This window comes from Balaenoptera borealis (assembly GCF_965194805.1).
Source record: "Balaenoptera borealis genome assembly, chromosome: 10".
Taxonomy (NCBI): Eukaryota; Metazoa; Chordata; class Mammalia; order Artiodactyla; family Balaenopteridae; genus Balaenoptera; species Balaenoptera borealis.
In genome coordinates, this window is record NC_138874.1 from 112717830 (window position 1) to 112742270 (window position 24441).

The 24441-nt window shown below is 48.1% G+C and overlaps 2 protein-coding genes across 3 annotated transcripts in view; one reads left to right on the forward strand and one right to left on the reverse strand.

Annotated features, from left to right (window-relative positions):
- Positions 1–24441, forward strand: part of DOCK1 (dedicator of cytokinesis 1) — a 526335-nt gene that overhangs the window by 75821 nt on the left and 426073 nt on the right. The window contains exons 9-16 of one of the 2 annotated variants that reach the window (XM_082406605.1): positions 1287–1368; positions 1792–1927; positions 5722–5794; positions 8846–8988; positions 15888–16013; positions 20607–20731; positions 22540–22638; positions 23588–23660. In XM_082406605.1, the coding sequence (XP_082262731.1) occupies positions 1287–1368; positions 1792–1927; positions 5722–5794; positions 8846–8988; positions 15888–16013; positions 20607–20731; positions 22540–22638; positions 23588–23660 (857 nt within the window). The remainder of the gene's footprint in view (positions 1–1286; positions 1369–1791; positions 1928–5721; positions 5795–8845; positions 8989–15887; positions 16014–20606; positions 20732–22539; positions 22639–23587; positions 23661–24441) is intronic. The other variant, XM_082406606.1, reaches the window with a different exon arrangement.
- INSYN2A (inhibitory synaptic factor 2A) overlaps positions 1–24441 on the reverse strand; it is a 242293-nt gene that overhangs the window by 55149 nt on the left and 162703 nt on the right. The gene's annotated exons all lie outside the window — the stretch shown is intronic.

Consider the following 24441-nt stretch of genomic DNA (forward strand, 5'->3'; position numbering starts at 1 on the left):
CAGGGAGCCCTAGGGGTGATCAGCTGGCCAGACTTCCCCCGGGTAGCTGAACTCTGCGTCAGGGTCAGCTTTCCCGCGCGTACGTGGATATTTGATGGTAAAGCTGCAGTCTTGTAATGCTATAAGGACCTGGCAACTACAGATTGAAGTCATGCTTCCTATGTTGTCTTTAGAGGATGTTTTGTTTGTTGACCACCCCCCCCAGCCCCACCCAATATATTGCTCTTGTCTTAATCTTGCTTTTTCGAGCTTCGGTTCTCTGTGAATGTCATTTCTGGACCTTTGACCTACTGTTATTTCTCCAAGATGGTTGGCTGGGATACAATGTCTAGAACGGTGCCTGCTATGTAAAGGCTCTCAAAGAATGTTTGTTCAATAAAATATTGTAAATCCCATCTCTGCCATGTCTGTCCTTTCTCATGTGCTCTCTTTCTCAGTTCTTGTTTTTGTTCCTCAGTATAACTTTCTCTTTGTCCAGAGGGAAAAAGTATGGTTTAAACTGTGTGTGTGTGTGTGTTTTAAAAGTCTAGAATCTTCACTCGTATTATTGAAAATTTAAAAACTTAGTATATGACAGAAAACAGAACAAATTTCATTGCCACTTCTGATAAGGACTTTATTTCTTTTTGTTGTAGGATTCAATATGTATTTTTAGGTCATATTTGGTTTGTGTCAGGCTCTGAAATAATCAGGCAGTTTTACTTTATACTATAAGTGAATGAATGGTGAATGTGAGACTATAATTGTTCCAAATGAACAAATATGCTTTTCATAATAAACTTTTAACATATACACACAACTGTGTAAAATAAACAGCAGCGACCTACTGTATAGCACAGGGAACTATATTCAGTGTCTTGTAATAACCTATAATGGAAGAGAATCTGAAGAAGAATACATATGTATATAACTGAATCACTGCGCTGTGCACCTGAAACTAACACAACATTGTAAATTAACTATACTTCAATTTAAAAAAGTGGTTAAAAAAGTAATAAAAACTTTGAAATGCCGTTTGCATATAGTTCCTTTGGAATTATAACCCTGGACATCCAAAATTAAAATCTCAAGGATTTTGTATAGGCCGTCCTTGCATACTATCCTGTATGGAAATTGCTTATATGTTAATGGCAGAGCAGCTGTATCTGACGTGGTTGATATTTCTGAGCCCATTTAGTTGTCTGCATAGTGGACCTCCGTGGTATTCATTAAAAGTCAGTGTGGATGTGCATTTGGTACCCTGTTCTATTTGGGAAATTAATTTGCTTTTATTTCTTTTTTTCAAGTGAAAACTACCTGGTTCGCTGGTCAAGTTCAGGATTGCCTAAAGATATAGACAGATTACATAATTTGCGAGCTGTTTTCACTGTAAGTGCAACCAAAGATGTTCATTTGAATTGCCCACCATTCTAATGACTATTTTTAATGACCGCCGTCTGACTTCTCACCACACTAGAGCATGGGTCCTTGGGATGCCTTTAATACTTGTTAATTTACTATAATAACATAACTGCCCAGGAATCTTCTGGGTCTCTAGCTACCCTTAGAATCCCCACAACAAAGACGTGTACTCCATTACATTGAGTATGTCTCTTAAACTTGGATCTTAAATTCATTTAATGCTAATTGACTTTTGTGATTCAGCTCCTTTCTGTCTGGTGAATGACTTATTAAAATGCTAAAAACTGGTTGGAGAAAAGAGTCGCAATCCATCTTTCTACTGTCTGTTTCAATTGAACCTGCATTGAGTAATGGTTCTCCAAAATAACTTATGGAAATTAATATTTCTAGGATCTCGGAAGCAAAGACCTGAAAAGGGAGAAAATCAGTTTTGTGTGTCAGATTGTTCGAGTGGGTCGCATGGAACTGAGAGACAATAACACAAGGAAGCTGACCTCCGGCTTGCGGCGGCCTTTCGGGGTGGCCGGTAATCCATTTCTTTCCTTTTTCTTAAGAGTTTCAAGATCATCACCTTTGCTGTGAATATGAGCTGCCATTGAATATTGGACAGTGGGCTGCTTGATTTATAAGCTTTCCTGTTGAAGAGGAAAAAAAAAAAGTCTATTCGTTCTTCTCTGCATGGGTTCAGGTCCACATGCAGCTCAGGGTCTTTGCTCCACAAGCTTCAGGTGCAAATTATATATTTGGTGTGAAAGTGGATCCTGTCTCCTGGAGGAGACCCTGACCCACATGCTCATCCTGGAGGGAAACCGGTCACTGGAGGGTTGCAGGGTTTCTGGACTTGGTGACTGATTGATTTAGGAATGAATTTACGCAGAATGGTCAAAGGGATGAAAAGGTAGGAGCAGAAAGCCCGGAGAGGACAGAGTTCTCTTCACATAGGGACCTTTTATCCTGCGGACGTGTGCTCTGTTTTGTTTTGTTTTTGGTGACGGCACAAGTAAAGGGAGTGCTGAGTTACTTCTGTGGAGGGGAGAGGAAAGCGTTCCCAGGACGTCCTAATTAGTTGACCTCTTTCAGCGTCACTCTCATTTTTCACGGTTTGGGAAGTGATTTTCTTTCACGATTTGATGGCTGCAGCGGAGTTTCATTACCCAGCCCTCTATTTCTTCCTGTCCTTTCTGTGATTCTTGGGATGTACATCAATAGGTATGTGAGAAATTCTTCCTTTCTGATACATCGCTGGATTTCTTGTATGAGCGGAGATGGAAGGACACTTTACCTGGGCTATCAGGAAACTCAGGACTTAGTTTCGTTTCGTTTTGTTTTGGCCCCTTTTAAATAGATCTTATTTTTAGAGCAGTTTTAGGTTCAGAGCAAAAGTGAGCCGTGGGGTGAGGTAGGGAGGGGGCAAGCGATCTCTTACGGTCCACGTTCATCCCAGAGGGCTGGCTTTCCTGAGCTGCTGAGCTGGTGAGTTTCTACAGATACTACGTAAGGACCTGAGCACTCTGCTTCTGTATTTCCCAACTTCCTACTCCTATCTGCTCTGAGACGGAGGGAGGACATTTCATCGTGCGATGTGGCCATGTACGTTTTGGGCACAAAAGGTAAATCTTTTAAGGCAACGATTCTCAGCCCTAAGTGTATTTCTCATTTGCAGTTATACAATCATATACACAGTCTGGGGAGCTATTAAAACATATTCTTGCCCAGGTGGGCAGTGCACATCCTTGAACTTGGATCTTGGCGTCTCTTCTGACCGTTGGGCGAGGATGAACCCCTAGGAGCGGACGCCGTGCGTCTTGGCCACCTGGATGCGTGGTGCCCGGCTGCTAGGAGCTGGCTGTGGGGAGGCGTCACTCGAGCCCGCCCGGCCCGTCGCCCCTCCAGCCTGCTCCTCATCCCTGCCTTCTTGGCTTTCTACCTGTGCTGTCCCTCCTCCATCACCAGCATCCTGACGCCACCTTCCGTCTACCCCCTGCATCGTGTGATGTCATGTTTCTGGGCCGTTTAGGTCCTCCTCTGTCACATGCCCTTGGTGACCATATACAGCTGGACTCTTGGCTTTCTTTTTTTTTTTTTTTTAATAGATTTTTATTGGAGTATAATTGCTTCACAATACTGTGTTAGTTTCTGTTGTACAACAAAGTGAATCAGCCATATGCATACATATGTCCCCATATCCCCTCCCTCTTGCATCTCCCTCCCATCCTCCCTATCCCATCCCTCTAGGTGATCACAAAGCACCGAGCTGATCTCCCTGTGCTATGCGGCTGCTTCCCACTAGCTATTTTACATGTGGTAGTGTATATATGTCGATGCCACTCTCACTTCGCCCCAGCTTCCCCCCCCCCGCAACCCCCGTGTCCTCAAGTCCATTCTCTATGTCTGCATCTTTATTACTGTCCTGCCCCTAGGTTCTTCGGAACATTTTTTTTTTTTTAGATTCCATATATACGTGTTAGCATACGGTATTTGTTTTTGTCTTTCTGACTGACTTCACTCTGTACGACAGACTCTAGGTCCATCCACCTCACTGCAAATAACTCAATTTCGTTCCCTTTTATGGCTGAGTAATATTCCATTGTATGTATGTGCCACATCTTCTTTATCCATTCCTCTGTCGATGGATACTGTGGTTGCTTCCATGTCCTGACTATTGTAAACAGTGCTGCAGTGAACATTGGGGTACATGTCTCTTTTTTGGATTATGGTTTTCTCAGGGTATCTGCCCAGTAGTGGACTCTGGGCTTTCTTAAGATGGACCCTCGTACCTGAACACTGAAACGCTTGGGCTGTTAGTTTGGGGGTGACACCCCCAAGTCCTCCATTTCTTCCCTGGGCAACGGGGACCTTTGATGCCCAAAGTCCCAATCACAGCGAGAACTTCCTTCGCCAGGGCCTGTGTGCTGAAGACCAGTGAGGGAAAGACATGGTGATGGGCGATTTCAACGCCTTTCCCTCTGAGACTGGGCTGGGGGCCCAAAGGGACTGTCACTCCCAGGAAGTAGCAGAGCTAAGGCTGCTTTCAACTTACTCGTGCTCAGACCTAGGTTGTGTTTCTTGCTCACATGCTGCCTTCCTGTCAGTCGTTACTGGGCTCCTGGATGTGTCCAGGGCTAGAGACGGGGCTTTGACAAGGGAGCTGGATTATCAGAGAGACTCATAAGTCAGCTGGTGGGATGAGTCCCAGAGGAGAGAGGTCTGCGGACACAGGAAGGCTGCTCACTGCGGCCCGGGCTGTAGGAGCTAGTCTCCTGGGTTCAGACTCACTTGTTCTGACCCATATGGAGCCAGTTGTCTGAGCTGCCGCTGCAAATACCGAAGGCTGATTGGACTTGGGCTGAAAAATGAGCTCTATTTGTTGGTTCAGCACTGGTGGTAAAGATGTGGTCTTGGCCATATGAGCATCTTAACAGTAGGTGGGATGTTTCTGTTCTGGTCCTGCAAACCCCTTCCCCCTTTTTTGGGTGGAGGGAGGTGGTAGAAATGGAAATTGTCCCCATTTTTAATATATGATCGTATGTTGTTAAAGAGGGGATTGTGCAGAAGGAAATAAATGAGGCGTGTTGCTCACTTACCTGCAGTCAGTTGTGGTAGCTGAGCAGAGACAGAGCACGTGTCCAGTGCCCCTAGGGCTGTTCTTGGGGTTTCTCGCTGTGTTGGTCTGAGCTGGGCATCGGTGATGTTCCAGCTACCAGATTTTGAGCAGATTCATTCAGGTCTTTGAGCCTAGTTTCCTCAGCCATACAGTAGGTGAGTGTGGGGATTAAGCTGTCCAGTGTTTCTTGAAACGGTGTCCACAGATGCCAGCACGGGGTGGGTAAACCGTAGCCACTTTATGTACCGTTTCCTTATTGGGGCCGTGCAGTGGCCGATGTGAGGCTCCAGAACAGTGCTGTCCAGTTTGGTCGCCCTGCCACATGTGGCCATTCTGGCATAAAAATGAAATCAGAGTAAAAATTCAGTTCCTCCATTCCACTGGCCACATTTTAGATGCTCCTTGGAATAGAACATTTCATCACCACACAAGGTTCTACTGGAAAATGCAACTCAGTCAGTGCCAGTTGGATAAATAGACCAAGGAATTTATTAAGTAGAACTCTGCTGTTTAAGCCCCAACCCCGTTTGGGCTGGTGTTTTCAGATAACTTAATTGGTCTTTCAAACATGGAAATACTTTAAACTTGAATGTAAAAAAATTCCACCAGTTTATGCTTGTTGTTGGTCAGAGGACATTCTGATGTTCTTTTGTTCGTTTGTTTTCTATGATGATAGCATTTAAACAAAACCACCTGTGTTCTTTTCTTGTCCCCAGTGATGGATGTAACAGATATAATAAATGGAAAAGTAGATGATGAAGACAAACAGCATTTCATTCCCTTTCAGCCGTAAGTATGGGGCAAAGTACTTAACCAGATAGAATATGGAAAATGTATGTTTGTAATAATTATCTTTATAATTCAGTGTATAAATTCAGCACAGACAGGAATTGATTATTTAATAATAATGAAACATCTGTTTAGTCGCTGCTCTAGTGAAGGGCAATTTTGTAGTCGCAAGAAACCTGGGTTAAAGTTTACGGTCTTGCGAGTAGAAGATTTTTACATGTGATCCCTGATTGCCTTATCATGTAGGACATTCAGAATTACAATTCCAATCTGAGCATGCATGTTTCTTTACATAATTGATTTATTCTAGTGGCTATTCACATTTTCAAAATACAGTAGTTTCAAATTCCTCATGGGAAGTTGCTGTCTTCAAAATACAAAAACCACACACAATAGGAATGAATTCTTTTGTAAAGCGAGAAATAGTACTTGTGATTTTTCTGTCTCCGGGGCTGCCTCAAGTGGACGTTGTCTGTGCTTGCCATTTTTAGGGTTTGTCTAGTTCTGACCTGAAGTCTATAGAGAGGCGTGCTTGGAAAGCACTTGGAGGAGATTCATTAAATTGATTCTCCGATTTGAAGGTAGTTCCCGTGGAAAAGGCTGAAAGAATTGGTGTTATTTCCCTGGAGATTAAAGCCAGAGGGCACCTGGATAATGGTCTGTAGTCCCTTCAAGGGCACTTCTCCACCTTAGACAGAGAGAAAGGAGGAGGAATTAGAGGGGTTTAGGTTAGCTGCAAGAGGGGGCTTCCTCCTGGCGGTGTGAAATCTTAGAAGAAAGAGTAAATGATAAATCGAGTTAGAATGACCTGTCATAGTGCCCTGCATTCCGTCTTTTCTCCTCATTTCTGTTTCTACTTAAGTGATTCCAGGCTTGAAAGAAATTTTATTTTAGCCAGTTTTGGTTGTTTTCAGGTGTTGGCTGAGGGGGTTTGGAGGTTGGCGGGTGGTGGGAGGAGTCCTGTCCTGGGGGGATGGGGGAGCAGGAGGTGGGAGGTGGTCTCCCTTTGCACCCCTGTCTTTGCACGACGGACCGCGCCTTCAACCCCGGGCTTGAGAACCACTTGTTCAAGGTGGAACGGAGTGGTTTCCTTTGCAGGCAGGTGATCTGGTCAGACAGCATCTTGAAGCATGGCTCAGTAGGCATTTAGAATAACAGAAAACCTTGCATTAACGTGCTTGAAATTGGGGTTCACTTTTACGTATCTCACTACACACCTGGAGGCGCAGGTTTTTTGTGGCTTCATTGCTTTAGATTTATTCTTCTGTCCAGCACTGTAACCACTAGCCACGTGTGGCCATTTCAATTCATGAAAATTAACTAAAATTAAATATTTAGTGTGTCCGTCACACTAGTTCCATTTAAAGTCTTCAGTACCACAGGTGGCTAGTGGCTACCAGATTGGTCAGTGCAGGTAGAGAACATTCCCGTCATCATAGAACGTTCTGTTGGAACGTGATAATTTGGAATCATACCTGGTGAAGAAAGTTACAAAGGGAACTCCATTCTGCAGAATCTGGAAGTTTCTTTAGTAAACAAGGAGAACATAATCTTGGAACATGGGCAGATATTGAGGTAATAACTAAAATACACCATTATAAAACGGTAATATTAAGTTGCCCATGAGAAAAACAATGCAGCCCAGTGATGTTTTGAATGCCGTTTTATTCATTAGACCTCAGAGTTTCTTGATGCCCAAATGCACCACTGCATTGAAATTACCTGTTGCCTACTAGTGTCTTCTGGGAAAAGTCAAGGGAAAAAAAAACTTGGGTTATGGTTTGAAAAGTGAGGGGGTTTAGTTTTAGACTCACTAATCTCAGTTTCACCGGGACGTGCTATGACCTACTTGAGGTGGCATCTTGCTGCCATCTTTTTCTCTCTTGTAGTGAAATGTCCACTTTAAAAAATATTATTACATGCTCAATTCTTACTGTAATTTGTGACTTCTTGCTCCATTAAAGGAAGACTGATATACAGATTCATATGTTCAGTGTTAGAAACAAAAGAGAAGCATGATTTTAATAGCAAAATAAGCAATGAAAGTAGTTCCTTGGGAAATGCCATGCTAATGAAACCCATTTTTTGCTCCATTAAAACTGATTTATTATACCACAGGATAAATTTTAGGGAAGGAAGCATAGGGTACGCTTCTCTCTCTCTCTGTCTTTTTTAACTTGGTGAAGTAAATGAAAACAGCCCTCAGCTTTCTTGAGTAATGTGGGCTCAAGTGATAAATAGCACTTGTCCTAGTTTCTAGAAATAATTTTAAACATTATATACATGACATATATTTTCTTGCTTATTGCATATTGTGCTTTGCTGTGCTACATGGTATTTCCCTTTGCCCATGTCGCCTGTTTGTTTTTATTTTCTCAGTCCTAGTACAGCTTCTATTAAAAGCTCCTGATCCATGAGTCCCCAAAACATTGATGATTTACATTCATAATTGTGTCACAGTTTTACTCTTCAGGCATTGTAGTTGTGTTCTCTGAAGATTATGCCATTCTTTTCACATTTAGTTATTTTAGGCTACGTTGAGTACACAGTCTGATGGAGCAGAGTGGTTGCTACCCAAGCTTCCCAAGCAGTTAGGTCCGAGGGATCTTTTGTTTTTTTTGTCTTGATTTTGCTTTTCCCTTCAAAGCACCCACCCCTTGACCTATGCTATATGGTCAGGAATTAATGAAAAAGAAGAAATGGTCATAAACATTCCTTGGGATTAAATGCTGTTCGACCATGTTATTTTCAGATAAGTTCCCTTTTTGTAAATTGTCTGATAGACATGGAGTGGGGCTCTGGTTCACCTCTATTTCCTGGGGATAGGGTCGACCTCGTTTGCTTTACTTCTCTCGTGTGGTTCAGCATTTTCCTGATCAATGCTCTTCCCTGTGTCTCTTGTCACCTATCCTGTCCTTTGTCGTGCATTGACTTGTGATGACTCTCTCTCGCACTCGGTGATGATGATCTCTTGTGTTCCCTTGTTACCGTGACCTCTGGGTCCCTGTGCCCCTTTGTCTCCTGTGGTCTTGGTCGTCCCGTGCCCTCCAGGCTCGCGTTGGACGACGCCATTCGACACAAGCCGCTGAACATGTCATCCCGTTTTTCACCCAGGGTGGCGGGGGAGAATGACTTCCTTCAGACTGTTATAAACAAAGTCATTGCTGCCAAAGAAGTCAACCACAAGGGCCAGGGTATGTATTCTATGGTTTTGTTTCTATAAGAGTCCATTTACATGAACTTGGGAACATGCTGTGGTTTGAATTTTAGTTTGATGATGATGATGATGATATTGATGATGAAAATGACAACAATGATGATGATAATGGTGATGATGGTGATGATGATGGTGATGATAATGGTGATGATGATGATGGTGATAATGACATGATGATGATGATAATGGTGATGATAATGGTGATGATAATATTGATGATGGTGATATTGATACGATGATAATGATAGTGATGGTGATGATGTTACTGATGATGATGACGATGATGATGATAACAGTGATACTGATGGTTCTGCTGATGCTGATGCTGATGATGATGATGGTGATGATGGTGATAATGACATGATGATGATGATAATGGTGATGATAATATTGATGCTGGTGATATTGATATGATGATGACAATGATGGTGATGATGATACTGATGATGATGAAAATGACAACAATGATGATGATGGTGATGATGATGATGATGATAATGACATGATGATGATGATAATGGTGATGATAATATTGATGATGGTGATATTGATATGATAATGACAATGATGGTGATGATGATACTGATGATGGTGATGATGATGATATTGATGATGATGAAAATGACAACAATGATGGTGATGATGATGATGGTGATAATGACATGATGATGATAATGGTGATGATAATATTGATGATGGTGATATTGATATGATGATGACAATGATGGTGATGATGATACTGATGATGATGACGATGATGATAACAATGATACTGATGGTTCTGCTGATGCTGATAATGATGGTGGCAGTGTTGGGTAGTGGTGTACTCATTGTCCCTGATGTACAGCCTATGAGGGTTTTCTTGCCGATCATCTTTGTAAGCATTGCTGAGAGCCAAGCTCCTGGATGAGAGGAGAAAACTGACTAGGATACAATGAAATGTTTGGAAAGAGCCCAGAGTTGATAGAACTGGAAGCACCTCCTCTGTTGGCTTTCCTCAGACTTCTCCAGCCACCTCCTCTGTCCAGAACACTTGAATGACTTCACAAGAGAATGAAATAACTGTCCACTGCCTGTGATTCCACCTTGCTGTTTAGAGACACAGAGAGACATTCAGCATCACCCACCTCCCCACGTGCTCTTCTTCTCGCTGGTTTTTTCTCACTCCGGTTGTGAACTAATCACTGCCACCTTGTTTTCCGGGGCCCCCGCACCCCGTCCCCCTGAGAAAGTGGCTCCATTTTGCAGACTGTTTCCCCTTCAGTTTTGTAATCGAGGGGATTTCTCCTCCCCTGCTCCCCAGCCTGCAGTCATCGTTTTTAATCCCACGCTGACAAGTTTCCCAGCGGCTGACCCTCTGTTGGCAGAGGCAATGAATCAATCACCACGGGCTGGTGACAGCTGGCACTCGGCTGGCCAGGAGGGCTGCCGGAAAACAAGTGTTTACTGAGGCCCCGCTTCCAGCTGGAAGGGAAGTTGGGGGAGTCACCTTCTGAGTTGCTCTGACCTGAGGCTGCTTTTAGCACCAGTGGGAATATCCATTCCTCAGTCCTTGATTAGCTGCAGACTTAACCAGAAACTCAGTAGAGCTGAGATGAATAGACCTGTTTCATTGTCTAGTTACCTTATGCCACCAGACTTTTAAGAAACAATTATCTTGATTCATTTCCCATTGTTCTAAGGGAGAGCGTGAATCAAACCTAAAGAATGTCCTGGAGGAATTAACAGCCCCTATCCCTCTGCAGGGACTTTTGGCTTTCTTTTGGTATGAACCACCCCCCTTCCCTGGAAAACAACAAAACAAAAACCCCAACCCAAAACGCTAATGAATCGTGGCCTTTCTAGACAGAGCAATTTTCAGCTGACCCAGGACCCCTCTTCTCATAAATTACCAGCCCTCCCAATTTGCACTTTAATTGAAAACCACAGGGAGATCCAATGAAAGCTGTTTGATTACAGCGCTCTGAGGCAGTGGCCCCAGGCCCCCGGCTCCTCTTGCAAAGTCATCAGAGTTTTGATACACTTTTATTACAGAGTCACACAGGACAAGTGGAGACTGGTGGCCGGCCAGCAGGAACTTGCTCACAAAGAGGACCCATGGCCCGCCTCTGTCAGTCTCACTGGTACTGTGGCCAAAATCTGTGTCACAGAGATGGACTGTTGCCAGGGGACCCCGATTCCTTGAACTCTGGGGGGAGGAGGGGTGCTTTCAGGTCACAGTGAGAGCTAAGCGACAAGAACATTGATTGTTTTCAGAGGGGCGGTTGGTGCCTTCCTGAACCAAAATGCCCTTGGGCCACATCACTGGCTCGGGTTGACCTTGAACCGGAAGTGATGGAGTGACCTTTCGCCAGGGCTCACTCTCAGGCCTATTCCAGGGAGAGCTGAGAGGCCCGGGGCCCCGTGAATGCAGCACGGAGCGAGCTGCTAGGTTTGCGGGGTTTTGCCCAGTGGAGCCCCATGTTTCCATCCATGGTGACCCATCAAGTCACACGGTCAAGTGCATAGAGCTGTGGAAGGGACTTGGAGGGACATGGCCTGTCCCTTCTGAACTGGTCTCCAGGCTTTGGCCTAGTTTAGGTTAACATCTACATGTTTACTTGTTGCAATGGACATCTTTTATATTTAGCCCAAATTATTCTGAACCCTGAACCCAGAGGCGCTGGGTATTTTATGTGGACGGTGAGTCCTTATACACCCCCAGACATCTGCTCCTGTTGTTTGAAATATAGGATATGCTAATCCCTTTTGTGTTTAGTTACTCTGGTTTAGCAAAAGTCAACCTAAAATGCACTTTTCCTTTGAAAATTGGCCTCATTTCCTCCTCTGAGGAAGGTGTTTTTGAAACCCAACGTAACTGGGCAAATTTAATCTCTGTGTTTAAATTGTGTTATAACAAGTTGTGTCACCAAGTTACTGGTTCATCAGCTAGTTGAGCAAGCTGGTACTTGTGAGAAAGAAAAGGTGTTGGAAAGACATCTTTACTTTTACCCTCTCCTGCAAGTCCTTGAAAAGTGTCTTCGAGTTAGATTTATTCTGGAGATAGTCCTTCCTTTGGGAGGTTTCGAGACTCAGACTCCTAAGATTTAGCTGTGTCTTGGTGTCCCCAGCAGAGACCAGGTTCATGTCAAGTGTCATGTGCAGTGATAATTCCCCTTGCACTTCTGTGAGCGTCCCTTTACCCTGGTCTGCTCTACTGGAGGACAGAGCCAGGGGTTAGGTGCCCGGCACTCCAAGGGTCCGTCTGTTCACTCATCCTACAGGTCTGGAGCTGTGCCAGCTTGTGGTGCTTTTTTTTTTTTTTTTTAATGTAAATTTATTTATTTATTTATTTATTTATTTATTTTTGGCTGCGTTGTTGTTGCACGCAGGCTTTCTCTAGTTGTGGCGAGTGGGGGCTACTCTTCGTTGCGGGGTTCTCATTGCTGTGGCTTCTCCTGTTGCGGAGCATGGGCTCTAGGTGCGCGGGCTTCAGTAGTTGTGACTCTCAGGCTTTGGAGGGCAGGCTCAGTAGTTGTGGCGCACGGGCTTAGTTGCTCCGCGGCATGTGGGATCTTCCCAGACCAGGGATCGAACCCATGTCCCCTGCATTGGCAGGCGGATTCTTAACCACTGCACCACCAGGGAAGTCCCGCTTGTGGTGCTTTTGTGTGAATTAGAAAGAGATGGTCTGTCCTCGGGGTGAGTGGGGAGATGCATCGTTGCCGGGACGCACAGCTTGGTGAGCAGAGTGCAGGCTGGATTTAGCTCCCACTTGCCTTTCTTTGCTGGTTGCCTTGTGCAGTGCACATCCTGAGCAACGATACACGCGTCCCTGCTGGGGTGCTGCCCCCTGACGACTCTCTAGAGACCTCTTTTTATTGGTTATGCTTCTCTCCTACTTCTTCAACTTTCCCTCTCACGATTGGGAATGTTATATCTTAAAAAGAAAGAAAGGGGAAAAATGTAGAAGGAAAGAAAAGAAAAGGAAACGAACAAAAAATTCTCCCTCTGTCTCTGTGTATTGACTATCTCTTGACTCCACTGTTGATCTCTCAGTGGAGTCTTTCGCCTGCTGTCCGCCCTTCGTCTCCTGTAACTTCCCTGTCCTTCTCCCAGCAGCGTTGGCCCCTCTCCTCCCCCAGGAGGGCTCCTGCTGAGGCCCGCCCTGCTTGCCCAGTGCTGCAGACACTCCCATTTCCTCGGGCTGCATTTTGTGCCGTCGGCGACACTGATGCCACCCGCTCTTGGTTTTCCTTTTTCTCTGCCCTCTGCTTTCCCCTGTCTCTCGCCGACTTCTCTTTCCCTGTGCGGACTCTCAACGCCAGCAGCTCTCCTGGGCACAGGACGGGCGTCTTCTTGCTCTCCTCGCTCTGTGCTCTGACCCTTCAGGATGTCTCCCCTGGGATGCAGGGTGTGCCAGCACCTGCTGTTGGTCATGCCCAGGACTGTCGCCATCTCTGAGAGCCACTCCCCCTCCACCCCTCCTTCCTCCACTTCTGATGTGACCCCCACGCTGCTCGCAGCACCCCTGCCCCCGGTGCTGAAGCCCTCCCAGTGTCCGCCCGGGCTCCGGCAGTGGTCTCTTCACTGGGGTCCTCAGCTCGCTCTGAATTCCCAGCTGCCCAGTCCCATGCGGCCACCTGAGTCCTGTCAGGTCAGACTGTGGTCGGACTCCTCCTCCGGGCCCTTTGGTGGGGACCATAGCTCCTGCCACGGCCGACAGGCCCAGGGGTCAGGTCTATGCTGCTTTCCCAGCCGCATCCCACGCCTCTTCCCCCTGCATCTCGGGGCTGCAGCCTGGAACCTCCTTATTTAGCGTCTCCTCCCCCCTCAGGTCTCAGCACAACGTTCCTTCCTCAGGGGAGCCTCTGTGACGCCCAGGAGCGCAGTCTCCACGTGTGCTTTAGAAAGCTCTTCGTAGGCACGTATTTCACAGGGAGACACCCTTGGTGTTTGGCTCATGGAATAGAAGTGAGCCCCTGGCAGTGGTGTAGTGAGTCTTTGCCCTGTGTCTGCAGTGCCCTGTGTGTGTCTGGCACTCCGTGGGTGCACATTAGGTACTTTTGAATAAATCAGAGGGACAGTCTAGTTGGCAAGAGGAGAGGGCTTTCACCAGCTGGTAAAGAATAAAATGGCATCAGTGACCGTGGACTTTCTCAACGACAAGTTGTGTAAATCTTTGCAGAGGACAGGCCAGCTGCTGGGAGACGAGGGGGCTGGAGCGGGGAGGGGGAGGGAGTGAGGCGTGAGGTTTAATTCAGCAGAGCCGCTCGCAGCAGAAACAGCCTCAGACGTGTTCCTTGTGTGTCCCCATCAGCTGTCTTCCAGGTCCAGTTAGAATGAAAGTTGTTTGTGAACAAGGTCTGTGGTTTTCCCATTTTCTTCTACTGAGTGCGGGGTGCTGAGCTAAACGGTGGTGAGTGGTCCCCGGAAGCGTGCATCTAGAGGAGGGACAGCTGGACAGACAGACACATACACACGTGGGCACACACACAATAGTCATGTGAGTGAGGACAGGTACTGTTACGATCCGATGGGCAGGTGGGGTCCCGCAGAGCTGAGTGAGAGGAGAGCAAGCAGGCCAGGCCCCCGAAGTCTCAAGGATGGAGACCCCGACCTGCCAACTGATAGTGACACCCCCTCCCTCCCTAGGAAAGCATGTCCTCGAAAACACTGTCAGAGCCAAGCGACTGCTTTGTGTCCTGCCTTTGACTTTGTTAAGTGTCGGCTTTCTTCCCTCTTATTGTTTGATTGCTGCTCCTGGAGCATTTTATACAAAGTGCGTCAGCTTTTGTGGAGGGAGGGAGAGAGGGCAGGGCACACACGCCTCCCAGGTACACCGTGCTCTCTCTCGGGCATCCTCGCATCTCTTTTAGAGGGTTTGAAAGCCTTCATTTTCCCCCTTGGAGAAAGGAGCTGAGTGGTGGCCAGAGCATTAGTTGCTCCTTCGCTGTGACATTGTGAAACAGAGGGAGGGGGCTGCCCTGACTGCCGCTGTCCCAGTCGTGTGGGTGGCCCGCTGGTGGTGCCCAGCCCTGTGCTCTGCGGCTCCCCTTCCCGGGAGCACGGGTGCCGCTGAGCAACTGGACACTTTCGTGGGTTTGTGAAGCTGTGAATTTACCTCCTGAATCCTCTCCCGCTGTCATCCTTCTTGGGAGAATGGAAAATGATAGCCTTCTCAATCCCCTTCCAGAAAAATGCTACCTTCTGATTCATCTTCAATGTATATCAACTCAAAAGAGTCATCAGTCCCAGGCAGAGGCAGCACGTAACTGCTCTTACGCCCTTAGGCTCCTCCAGTGTGGGATTTGCATCCCAGCTCATCAGATGCAGGCATCTGTGCCAGGCACCTTTTCCCTGGTCCCGCTCCTGTCTTTTTTTTTTTTTTTAAATGATAGCTGGTTCTTTTTAATTTTTTTTTAATTAATTAATTAATTAATTAATTTTTAAAAAAAATTTTTTTTATGGCTGTGTTGGGTCTTCGTTTCTATGCGAGGGCTTTCTCTAGTTGTGGCAAGCGGGGGCCACTCTTCATCACGGTGCGCGGGCCTCTCACTATCGCGGCCTCCCTTTGTTGCAGAGCACAGGCTCCAGATGCGCAGGCTCAGTAATTGTGGCTCACGGGCCCAGTTGCTCCGCGGCATGTGGGATCCTCCCAGACCAGGGCTCGAACCCGTGTCCCCTGCATTGGCAGGCAGACTCTCAACCACTGCGCCACCAGGGAAGCCCCCCGCTCCTGTCTTTCTCATCCACCCACACTTCCTCTTAAGGCATTGCGTTGTGAATTAAAAGCTGCTCATTCATTGAAATTGATTTCATGAAAACTTCTAAAAATGTACAAGATATAAAGATGTACAAGATAAACTGTGACTCATGCATCCATTGCTTTTCTAGGTTTGTGGGTAACATTGAAATTACTTCCTGGAGATATCCATCAGATTAGAAAAGAATTTCCTCATTTGGTGGACAGGACCACAGCGGTGGCTCGGAAAACGGGGTTTCCGGAGATAATCATGCCTGGTAAGAATGGATGAATCCTTTGGCCCCTCTGAGCGTGGGGTGGATGCGGCCGGCATCGGGAGGGTTTATGTAGCTGGCCGCAAAGAACGACATTTAGGTAGGAGCTCAGGGAAGCAGAGGGTCGAGGGTGTAAAGCCCAGCGTGGCGATGGGTCGTTCCTGCAGGCAGGAGCTGCGGCCAGCGTGACAGCCGAGCACCCGGGGTCAGGCCTAGGGGACGAGGTTTCTCTTGGTTATAATAACCCTGCAGGGCTGGTGTGGAGCGACTCCTGGTGATACAGGAACAGGGGTAAGCAGACGAAACAGCATCGGCCAGAGGCCCAGCCCTGAGGCCTCGAGATGGTTTCTGTCGCCAGCTGGGCGAAACGCCGTCATGATCGTAATCAAACGCACTGCCGTTCCGTGTTCTGCTGTTGTCCTTAATCAGGATGCCTGCGATTTGTCTTCTGCCCCACAGTGTCTGGAACGGAAGAATGGGCGTGTGACATGCCACTTACCCTGGCTGAAGGACTGAGTGTGTTTGGTCGGGTGATACTTAATAATGTGATAGAGGGTGATCAGGCAGGGGGCCGTTTGGAGAGCCGTGCAGAACTGACTTTTAGGCTCTGAGGAATGGATTGATTATGATGGTTGGGTAGGACTAAGGCGACTCCTTTACGATAATAATGTACGTTCACGATGATGGTCCTGGGCCCGTCTTATGATCCTCTAACAGCATTTGAATTATCCAGAATGTGTTCAAAATGAAGGGAGCACAATTTGGGTAAATATACCCTCTTTGGTAGGTGATGGGTTAAATGTCTCTTCACCACAGTGGTCCACAGCCTTGAACCCCATCCATTGACCCCAGAAGTGAGAGTGCAGGCATCCCACCCTTTGGTATGAATTTCATTTCTGCCCCTCCCTGGCCCTGGGCAAGTTACCCGATCTCTCTTAGCTGTGGTTTCCTCCTCTGAAGAACGAGAATAATAATAATTCCTACCTATAGATCTGGTTGGAGTTAGGATGCTTTAGGGTGTAAGCAACAGAAAACACAAGGCCAGCTCAAATGGCCGCACCCTGAGGATATTTGTCGGTCATGTGAATGAGGAAAAGAGACAGAGCCTGCTGCCAGGTCAGCCTGGATCACTGGCTCCGGTTCTCTGCAGCCCCCTCTGCTGAGCTGTCTCCTTTGCGTATTGACTTTATCCTCTGGGGACAGGTCCTGCTGGCGCCCATCTTCTTCCCAAATCCCAGTGTCCTGAAGAAGACGACATGCTTTCCACCCAGTGTTTCCAAACAAGCAGGCCGAGCGTCATCTGGCCTGGACTGCTCAGGTCCCCTGGGGACCCTGGATGGCAATGGTGGTGACACGTGCACGTCGGCCACAGGGACCTCTGGAAGGGGTCAGCTCCCCCCAGCTGCAAGGGTTGTGTGAGGGAGACAGGGACACACTACACATGTCTGGATAGACATCTGATCAAAAGAAGGAAGGAGGAGCAGAAAGTGACAGCCCAACACAAAGGCTGCTGTAGGGCGAATGCACAGGTTCCCTGGATGAAGCCTGTGAATGTTTACACCTGGTACCCGCTCAGTGTGTATTAGTTGTCACACTAGTATCGCCCCAACCCAACCATGGGTTTTACACTTACTAAACTGATAATGAGAGCCCATGTTAAGGTTAATCTCTGATATTTACATATGCCTTCAGTTTCCAAATGACATTCATATTAATCATCTGATTTGATTCTCACGAAATCTTGGGAAGCATGAATCTTTATCCTTGATGTCCGTGGGATACTTTTTGGTTTGCAAATACTGCTCCCGTTAATAATCTAGCTTGATTCCATATAAGGATCTTGGAAGCCTACAAATTGGTGTTGAACTAATTCCCATCAAGATTAAGCCACAGCCTGAAGTCACACGGCTAACGAGCAGGGGAAACGGGGCCAAACCACCCCATGGTCGGTGCTTCCCTGTAGCCTCCTGGTACAGAGCTTTGCTGTAGGTTCACAGGGAGAGCTGGTCACTCAGTGTGCCTCAAAGTTATTGCTTTGTTTATCTTAGGGCATTTTAGGGACCTGTTCTTTCTCCTCCCTCTGCCTTTCAGGGCTGTTGTGGGTCATTGTCTACTCTGTCTGTTAAAACGATAGGAAAGACATCTAACATCAGCTAGATTGAATGTTTGCCAGTCTCACCTGTAGAGGAGGTAAGCATGACACTCAGCAAGTTAAGAAACGATGGAACACCTATTGCTTCTCTGAGTCAAGTCAAGTCAAGTCTGTTCTGTATGCAGCTAATTAACTTGGACTTCCGAGTGGACATATTGTTTGCATTTGGATTCGAGGTGCAGATTTATAGATGAGGATAACGTCATTGACATCATGCATTTATCTTGGGTGACCTTAGGAGGCCCTCGTGTGCAAAGGGAAACCTGGGAAACTTCTAGTTCATACTGCTTGTGCCTCCCTTACAATTGATAGACTTAAAAAGTAAGTCTAAACCTCTAAGATAATCTCATGATCGATGCATGGGAAAACTATGCCGCTGACCATTGTTCTGGCTTGTTCCATGTCCTAAGTCTGGGGCTGGGCTTCCCACAGTGAGCAAGCGCGGCTTGAGTGCGTCCCCCACGTCCTCTGTGGCTGAGTGACCACTGAGAGGCTGTGAGCGCCACATCTTACCCTTCTGGGGGGTTTTGCTCAGACCCCTGCCTTCAGCCTCGAAGAACCTGTGCCTTCTTGTATGCGCATGTTTATGGAGACGTGCATCTCCTTTGCACAGTGGGAGAGCCTTGTATACGCATGTTTATGGAGACGTGCATCTCCTTTGCACAGTGGGAGAGCCTTGTATACGCATGTTTACGGAGACGTGCATCTCCTTTGCACAGTGGGAGAGCCGGCCGTGTCACTGTTGTTGCTGGCTCTCCTGCCTTCTCATGACCCACTGGGAATCCCTGGGTCCTTCTGAAGGATCCTGGTGGGGAAGCAGAGTTGTCGCCTGAGCTGGGAGTGTGGCTGGAGGCTTGGATGGGCCACCTGTGTCTGCTTCCAGCCTCCTTCCTCCCCAGAATGAGAACCTTGTAGCCCGGGAGGCATTCGCTGAGACCCTCTTGTGAGTGCCCATCGGGGGGTATTGACCTCCTATAAATGGGGTCTTACTTCTGGGCTGGAGTCAGGATCCCTAGGCCCATAGGAGAAGGGGACCCTGAGGTTCAACCACCTCCCTGCCCAGCGCATGCTGCTTCTCTGGCTGATGAGGCCCGTATGAAGCTGCTGTGGCCCTTTTTGATTATGGCGTTGGCGCTTTGATAGAATTTTCAGGCGGAGTGCTTGCACAGACTACCCTGCCTTATCGATAAGGCCATTGAGTGGTGAGTGGCCCGGGAGGTTAAGTGACTGGTCTGAGGTCACACAGCTAATTAGTGGCAGGTCCTGGACCGGCTGCCTTGCCTCCTGCCCCCAGCCCCGTGCGCCATCCTTCTTAACTTCTCCATGGCCGCTATCAGCGATCACAGCCCTGCTTCTTTTCCAGCAGCTACTATGGCAGTGGTAGCAACCCGCTGGGATTATTACAATAATGGCTTTTAAATGAAAGCTTAATGTAATAGTTGGATACATTAAAAGCCAGAATAGAGCAGTCTAGAAAGCAAAAGAAAAACAAGAAACCAAGGGGATTTTTTCTCTGCAGGGATCCTTGTTCTTTGCCCAGAGCAGGTCATTTGCTGCTCCTGGCCACACTGTTGAGGCAGACAGACAGACAGACAGCAGAGCAGCCGCCAGAGCGCAGCGATGCTTCCTCTAAATCATGTTGCTAACGAAGCTTGCAAAGTTTTCCCAGTCGGACCATTACCAGGGGCTTTGTGTATTCTCAGGAGGAGGAAGCGTCTCGAGCTCATTTGTTGCGTGTGTGTTTGCGGTTGTATTTTTTTTGGGCACAGTTTAAGGCCCATCTCACTTTAAAAACGTATGAGTCTTTGCTCCCTGTGTCCCCGTTCAGGATCTTGACAGCTGCCTGCCAGGAGGAGAGAGGATTCTTTGCAGAAAGTTTCTCTCTTGACCCATCCCTAGTCCCTGATCCTAAGTGTCAACTCAGGACATTGGCTTGTGGTTCAAATACTGTTTTTGTTCAACTCCTTAGTGGAACGGAAAGGAGGCCAGCGTTGCTGGTTATCCTTGGTGCGCCAGTGGGGGTTGGGATATTCCTTGGCTACTGAGACTCAGATGACCGCAGCCGTGCCCTAACAAGGGGTGGCGATGTGGGTTGCAATGGGCCATGGATGCTGGGGGTTGGGGGTGTCTAACGTCTGCGCAAACCCACTGGCAGCATTCGAGCTGCCCCGGGCATGGGCTGCCCACGGAGTGTAAGAGCTCCTCTGCCCACGTGAAGCACCAAGCAGATAATTAGGGGCCCTGACATTTTCCTCTTTCTTGCAAGTCTTACGGTGATGATGAAAATTGCCTTTGTCATGCTGTTAAATGCGGACACTATTTTGTAGAAAATATTTCATAATCATCTAACACAGTATTTATGATACTCTGCTAGGAATGGCAAAATTCACAGTTACACTGTGAATAATGGATTGGTTTTAAAGGTGTAATTTTTTTCCCCCCAGGTGATGTCCGAAACGATATCTACGTAACATTAGTTCAAGGAGATTTTGATAAAGGAAGCAAAACGACGGCAAAGAATGTTGAGGTTACAGTGTCTGTTTACGATGAAGATGGAAAACGACTGGAGGTATTGATTGTTGCAAAGTTGAACCTGTAGTGTTTAAGTTTTACTTCCCAAGTGTGCACCCTGGCTCTGCTGCAGGATGCCAAAAGCCACAATCTCATTTCTGGGGGAGAGCGTTTGCTTTTTCTTCCTTTTCTTCCCTTGTCCAAGAGGGCTGGTTTCTACCAGGTCCCAGCAGCCGGCCTGTCTCAGGACGACCCTGGGGGTCCTGACCACCTTCTTTTTATTTATTTATTTATGGCTGCCTTGGGTGTTTGTTGCTGCGTGCGGGTTTTCTCTAGTTGTGGCGAGCGGGGGCTACTCTTTGCTGCGGTGCGTGGGCTTCTCATTGCGGTGGCTTCTCTTGTTGCGGAGCACGGGCTCTAGGCGCACGGGCTTCAGTAGCTGTGGCTCTCGGGCTCTAGAGTGCAGGCTCAGTGGTTGTGGCGCACGGGCTTAGTTGCTCTGTGGCATGTGGGATCTTCCCGGACTAGGGCTTGAACCCGTGTCCCCTGCATTGGCAGGTGGATTCTTAACCACTGCGCCACCAGGGAAGTCCCACTGACCACCTTCTTTTCCAAACTCTATCCTGGGGTCCCACTTGCCGGTGTACACCCGAGGCTCAGAGGGCGAATGGTCACATTAGAAGTTCAGATACTGTTATTAGCATCTTTTGAGACAGATGGAAACTGAGCCGCAGAGAAATCAGTCACCTTGCTCAAGGTCAGAGAGCTCATGAGAGGTGGGACTGGGTTGTGAATCTGGGCCTCTGAACCTTGTGCTTTACTCGGTGGTGGTTACCAAGACCTCCTCGTGCGTGGTCACAGCAGCCTGCGGGTGTCCTGGGAAGTGCTCAGAGGCTGTGGCCTCCCCTGAGGACTGTAGGCTGAGCCCAAGCGGGGGTCCCCTGCCAGCTGCTTCTCTGGCCCGTGGCTGCAGCCCGGGCTCCCCTGGGCGCACGTGGCCGAGGGCAACGCCCTGTGGGTACTCCTGAGGCTCAGCTGTGCCAGGAGGTGGGTGGCATCCTTTCTCTCTGGGTGGCCTGTGCCCAGTGTCCCTGCCCTTCCCCTGGGCTTTACCAGTATCGCTCTCCCTAGAGTCGAGTGGTCAGTGTCTGTGGCTAGAGAAGGGACAGAGTGCTGCCACCCCCTTTTTGGTCTGTAGTCCTTTACTCCAGCTGCCGAGTCAGTCAGGCAACTTCCTGCAGGTCCAGGGTGGAAGTTATTAGGGGTAAGGGTACGAAGGATGGAGGGCAGTAGCGTCCCCACAGCCATCAAGATCAAGATCTTAGGGGGCTTCCCTGGTGGCGCAGTGGTTGAGAATCTGCCTGCCAATGCAGGGGACACGGGTTCGAGCCCTGGTCTGGGAAGATCCCACATGCCGCGGAGCAACTGGGCCCGTGCGCCACAGCTGCTGAGCCTGCGCGTCTGGAGCCTCTGCTCCGCAACAAGAGGGGCCGCGATAGTGAGAGGCCCGCGCACCGCGATGAAGAGTGGCCCCCACTTGCCGCAGCTAGAGAAAGCCCTCGCACAGAAACGAAGACCCAACATAGCAATCAATCAATCAATCAATCAATCAATCTTAAAAAAAAAAAAAAAAAAGATCAAGATCTTAGATGTCTGTGAGCAAGGTTTTCTGCTGGCCGCTGGTTCCAGCCAGATCTGTTCTTCCATCGCTGGGAGGTGTTCCGTGGGCGACGGGGTTATTGGTGTTCCCCGAGGGCCCTCGCTCCTTCTGGATCATCAAACCGGGGTGGGGGGGGGTTGGGGGAGATGGATGCAGCCACAGGCTCTGTGAGGGCTGATGCGATCTCCTTATGCCTTCTTTTAAAGCATGTGATTTTCCCGGGTGCTGGTGACGAAGCTATTTCGGAATACAAGTCCGTGATTTATTACCAAGTGAAACAGCCGCGCTGGTTTGAGACGGTTAAGGTATCATTTGCATGGTCCTTTTCCCATGGGGTTGATTATGAAATGTTCATTTGTACCCTGAGGAAGTCCCCGCCTCCTGCCCAGCCCAGGGCTGCCCGCCAGTGGGCACCCTCCGCCTGCCCCAAGGCACTTTCAACAAAGTCCTTTAGGGTTGCTAAGAAACCACGCTGGTGTTTCTTGGAATTTACATTTACTCTCATCTCCTTTTGGACCTAAAAACAGGACTTTCCTGGAGACACATATAGAGTCCTTTAAAGATAGCTATCGTCTTTCTCTTCTCGGGTCTGTTTTATGTGTGGCATGCTGTCTTTAAACCAAATGGAAAAAAATAGAGATGATAATACATGGAGGGCATCGCTGGAGAGATGGCTCCTGTTCCGTTGGCCTTGGTGCTCTGAGGCTCCTAATGCAGCCCGCTGATACCCCACGCAGCCCACCGTGGTGAACCAGCCCACACACCACGGGCTTGGGTACTGGGACACCAGGCCAGCAGTTGGCTTTGGAATACAGATGTTAGCTATGAGATTAGGGACAATCTTGGCTTGAAGGCAGCAGGTATTAAGTCTTTTTCCTTTTACTGTAAGTCACAAAAGGACCGCCTTCTCGCTGCAGCCAAGGGCAGGTCCCTACAACTGTAGAGGGAATATAGACACCTCCGAATCGGGGCTAAAAACGAAAATGGCAACTTTTAAAAACAGACTCTTCACGGTGAGGATCAGCACATTTAAAAAAAAATTCAGCTGCCTTGTCCGGTCTGCTTGGCATCCTGAATAATATTATCTGGTGTAAATTTTCAAAAGGCATTTGCTCCTGGGAGAATCACATAGGGGACGAGGCGTACGGTATCTTCTCCCCGCAGTGTAGAAGAGTGTAGAGTGGTCCAGGATGTCTCCAGGGGAGTAGAGCTGATCGAGGGAGAAGATGCTTAGCTTCCCTCTTTATCCTGCAGGTGGCCATCCCCATCGAGGACGTGAACCGCAGTCACCTACGGTTTACCTTCCGACACAGATCGTCCCAGGACTGTGAGTAACCACACGCTCCGTTATCCCGTGTTTATCATGCACTTAACTCCGGATTGTTCTAGAACGTGGCTACCGTAACACAGTGAGGTCTTGACACGTCAGCTCGGTGCCCACGTGAACCTGCTGCTGTGAAGCGCCGTCCACTCTGATTGAGTTGATCCCAGGAGATCTTCGGTTTCTTCTCGAATTTGTCTGATGAGTTGCTGCTCCTTTCTACTCTCCCCTTGGGTTTCCTCTTTCCCCTTTGGCTTGTAATACTGCCCCCTCCAGCAAAAGAGTCACTGAGATATAATAACCTAGATTTCAAAAATTGCCCTTAATGCTCTTGCATTGGCGTTGAAAACCTCTGGCTCTGCTGGCAGCTGCTGGTGCCTGGTGCTCTGGCATACCTTTTCTCGTCCACGTTGGTGTAGCCTTGGCCGCGATGCCAAGACTTTGTGAGGAGAGAGTTTGAATCACTCACCTTCCAGGAGGATTTATTATCGATGATTGAAGTTTGTCTCATTGCCTGTGTTGAATTCATTGTCTGCTAAGGACGTCACCCTGTGCTAGACACTAAGTAAGATATCACAAGGGGAAGGTACGCCCCCTGCCCTTCATGGTCTGTATCCATCTGGCAGTGGCTAAGGTTCGAGAAAATCAGTGATGCCGGGTCGTGTGTGCAGTGGCATCGAGGGAGTGGGGGTCTGGGTGGGCGCGTTTGTCACCCACCAGCCTGTGGGGGCCGGAGCTGTGCGGTTGGGGGACCTCAGCCCTGGCTCTGTGTGCCTTCACAGATGTT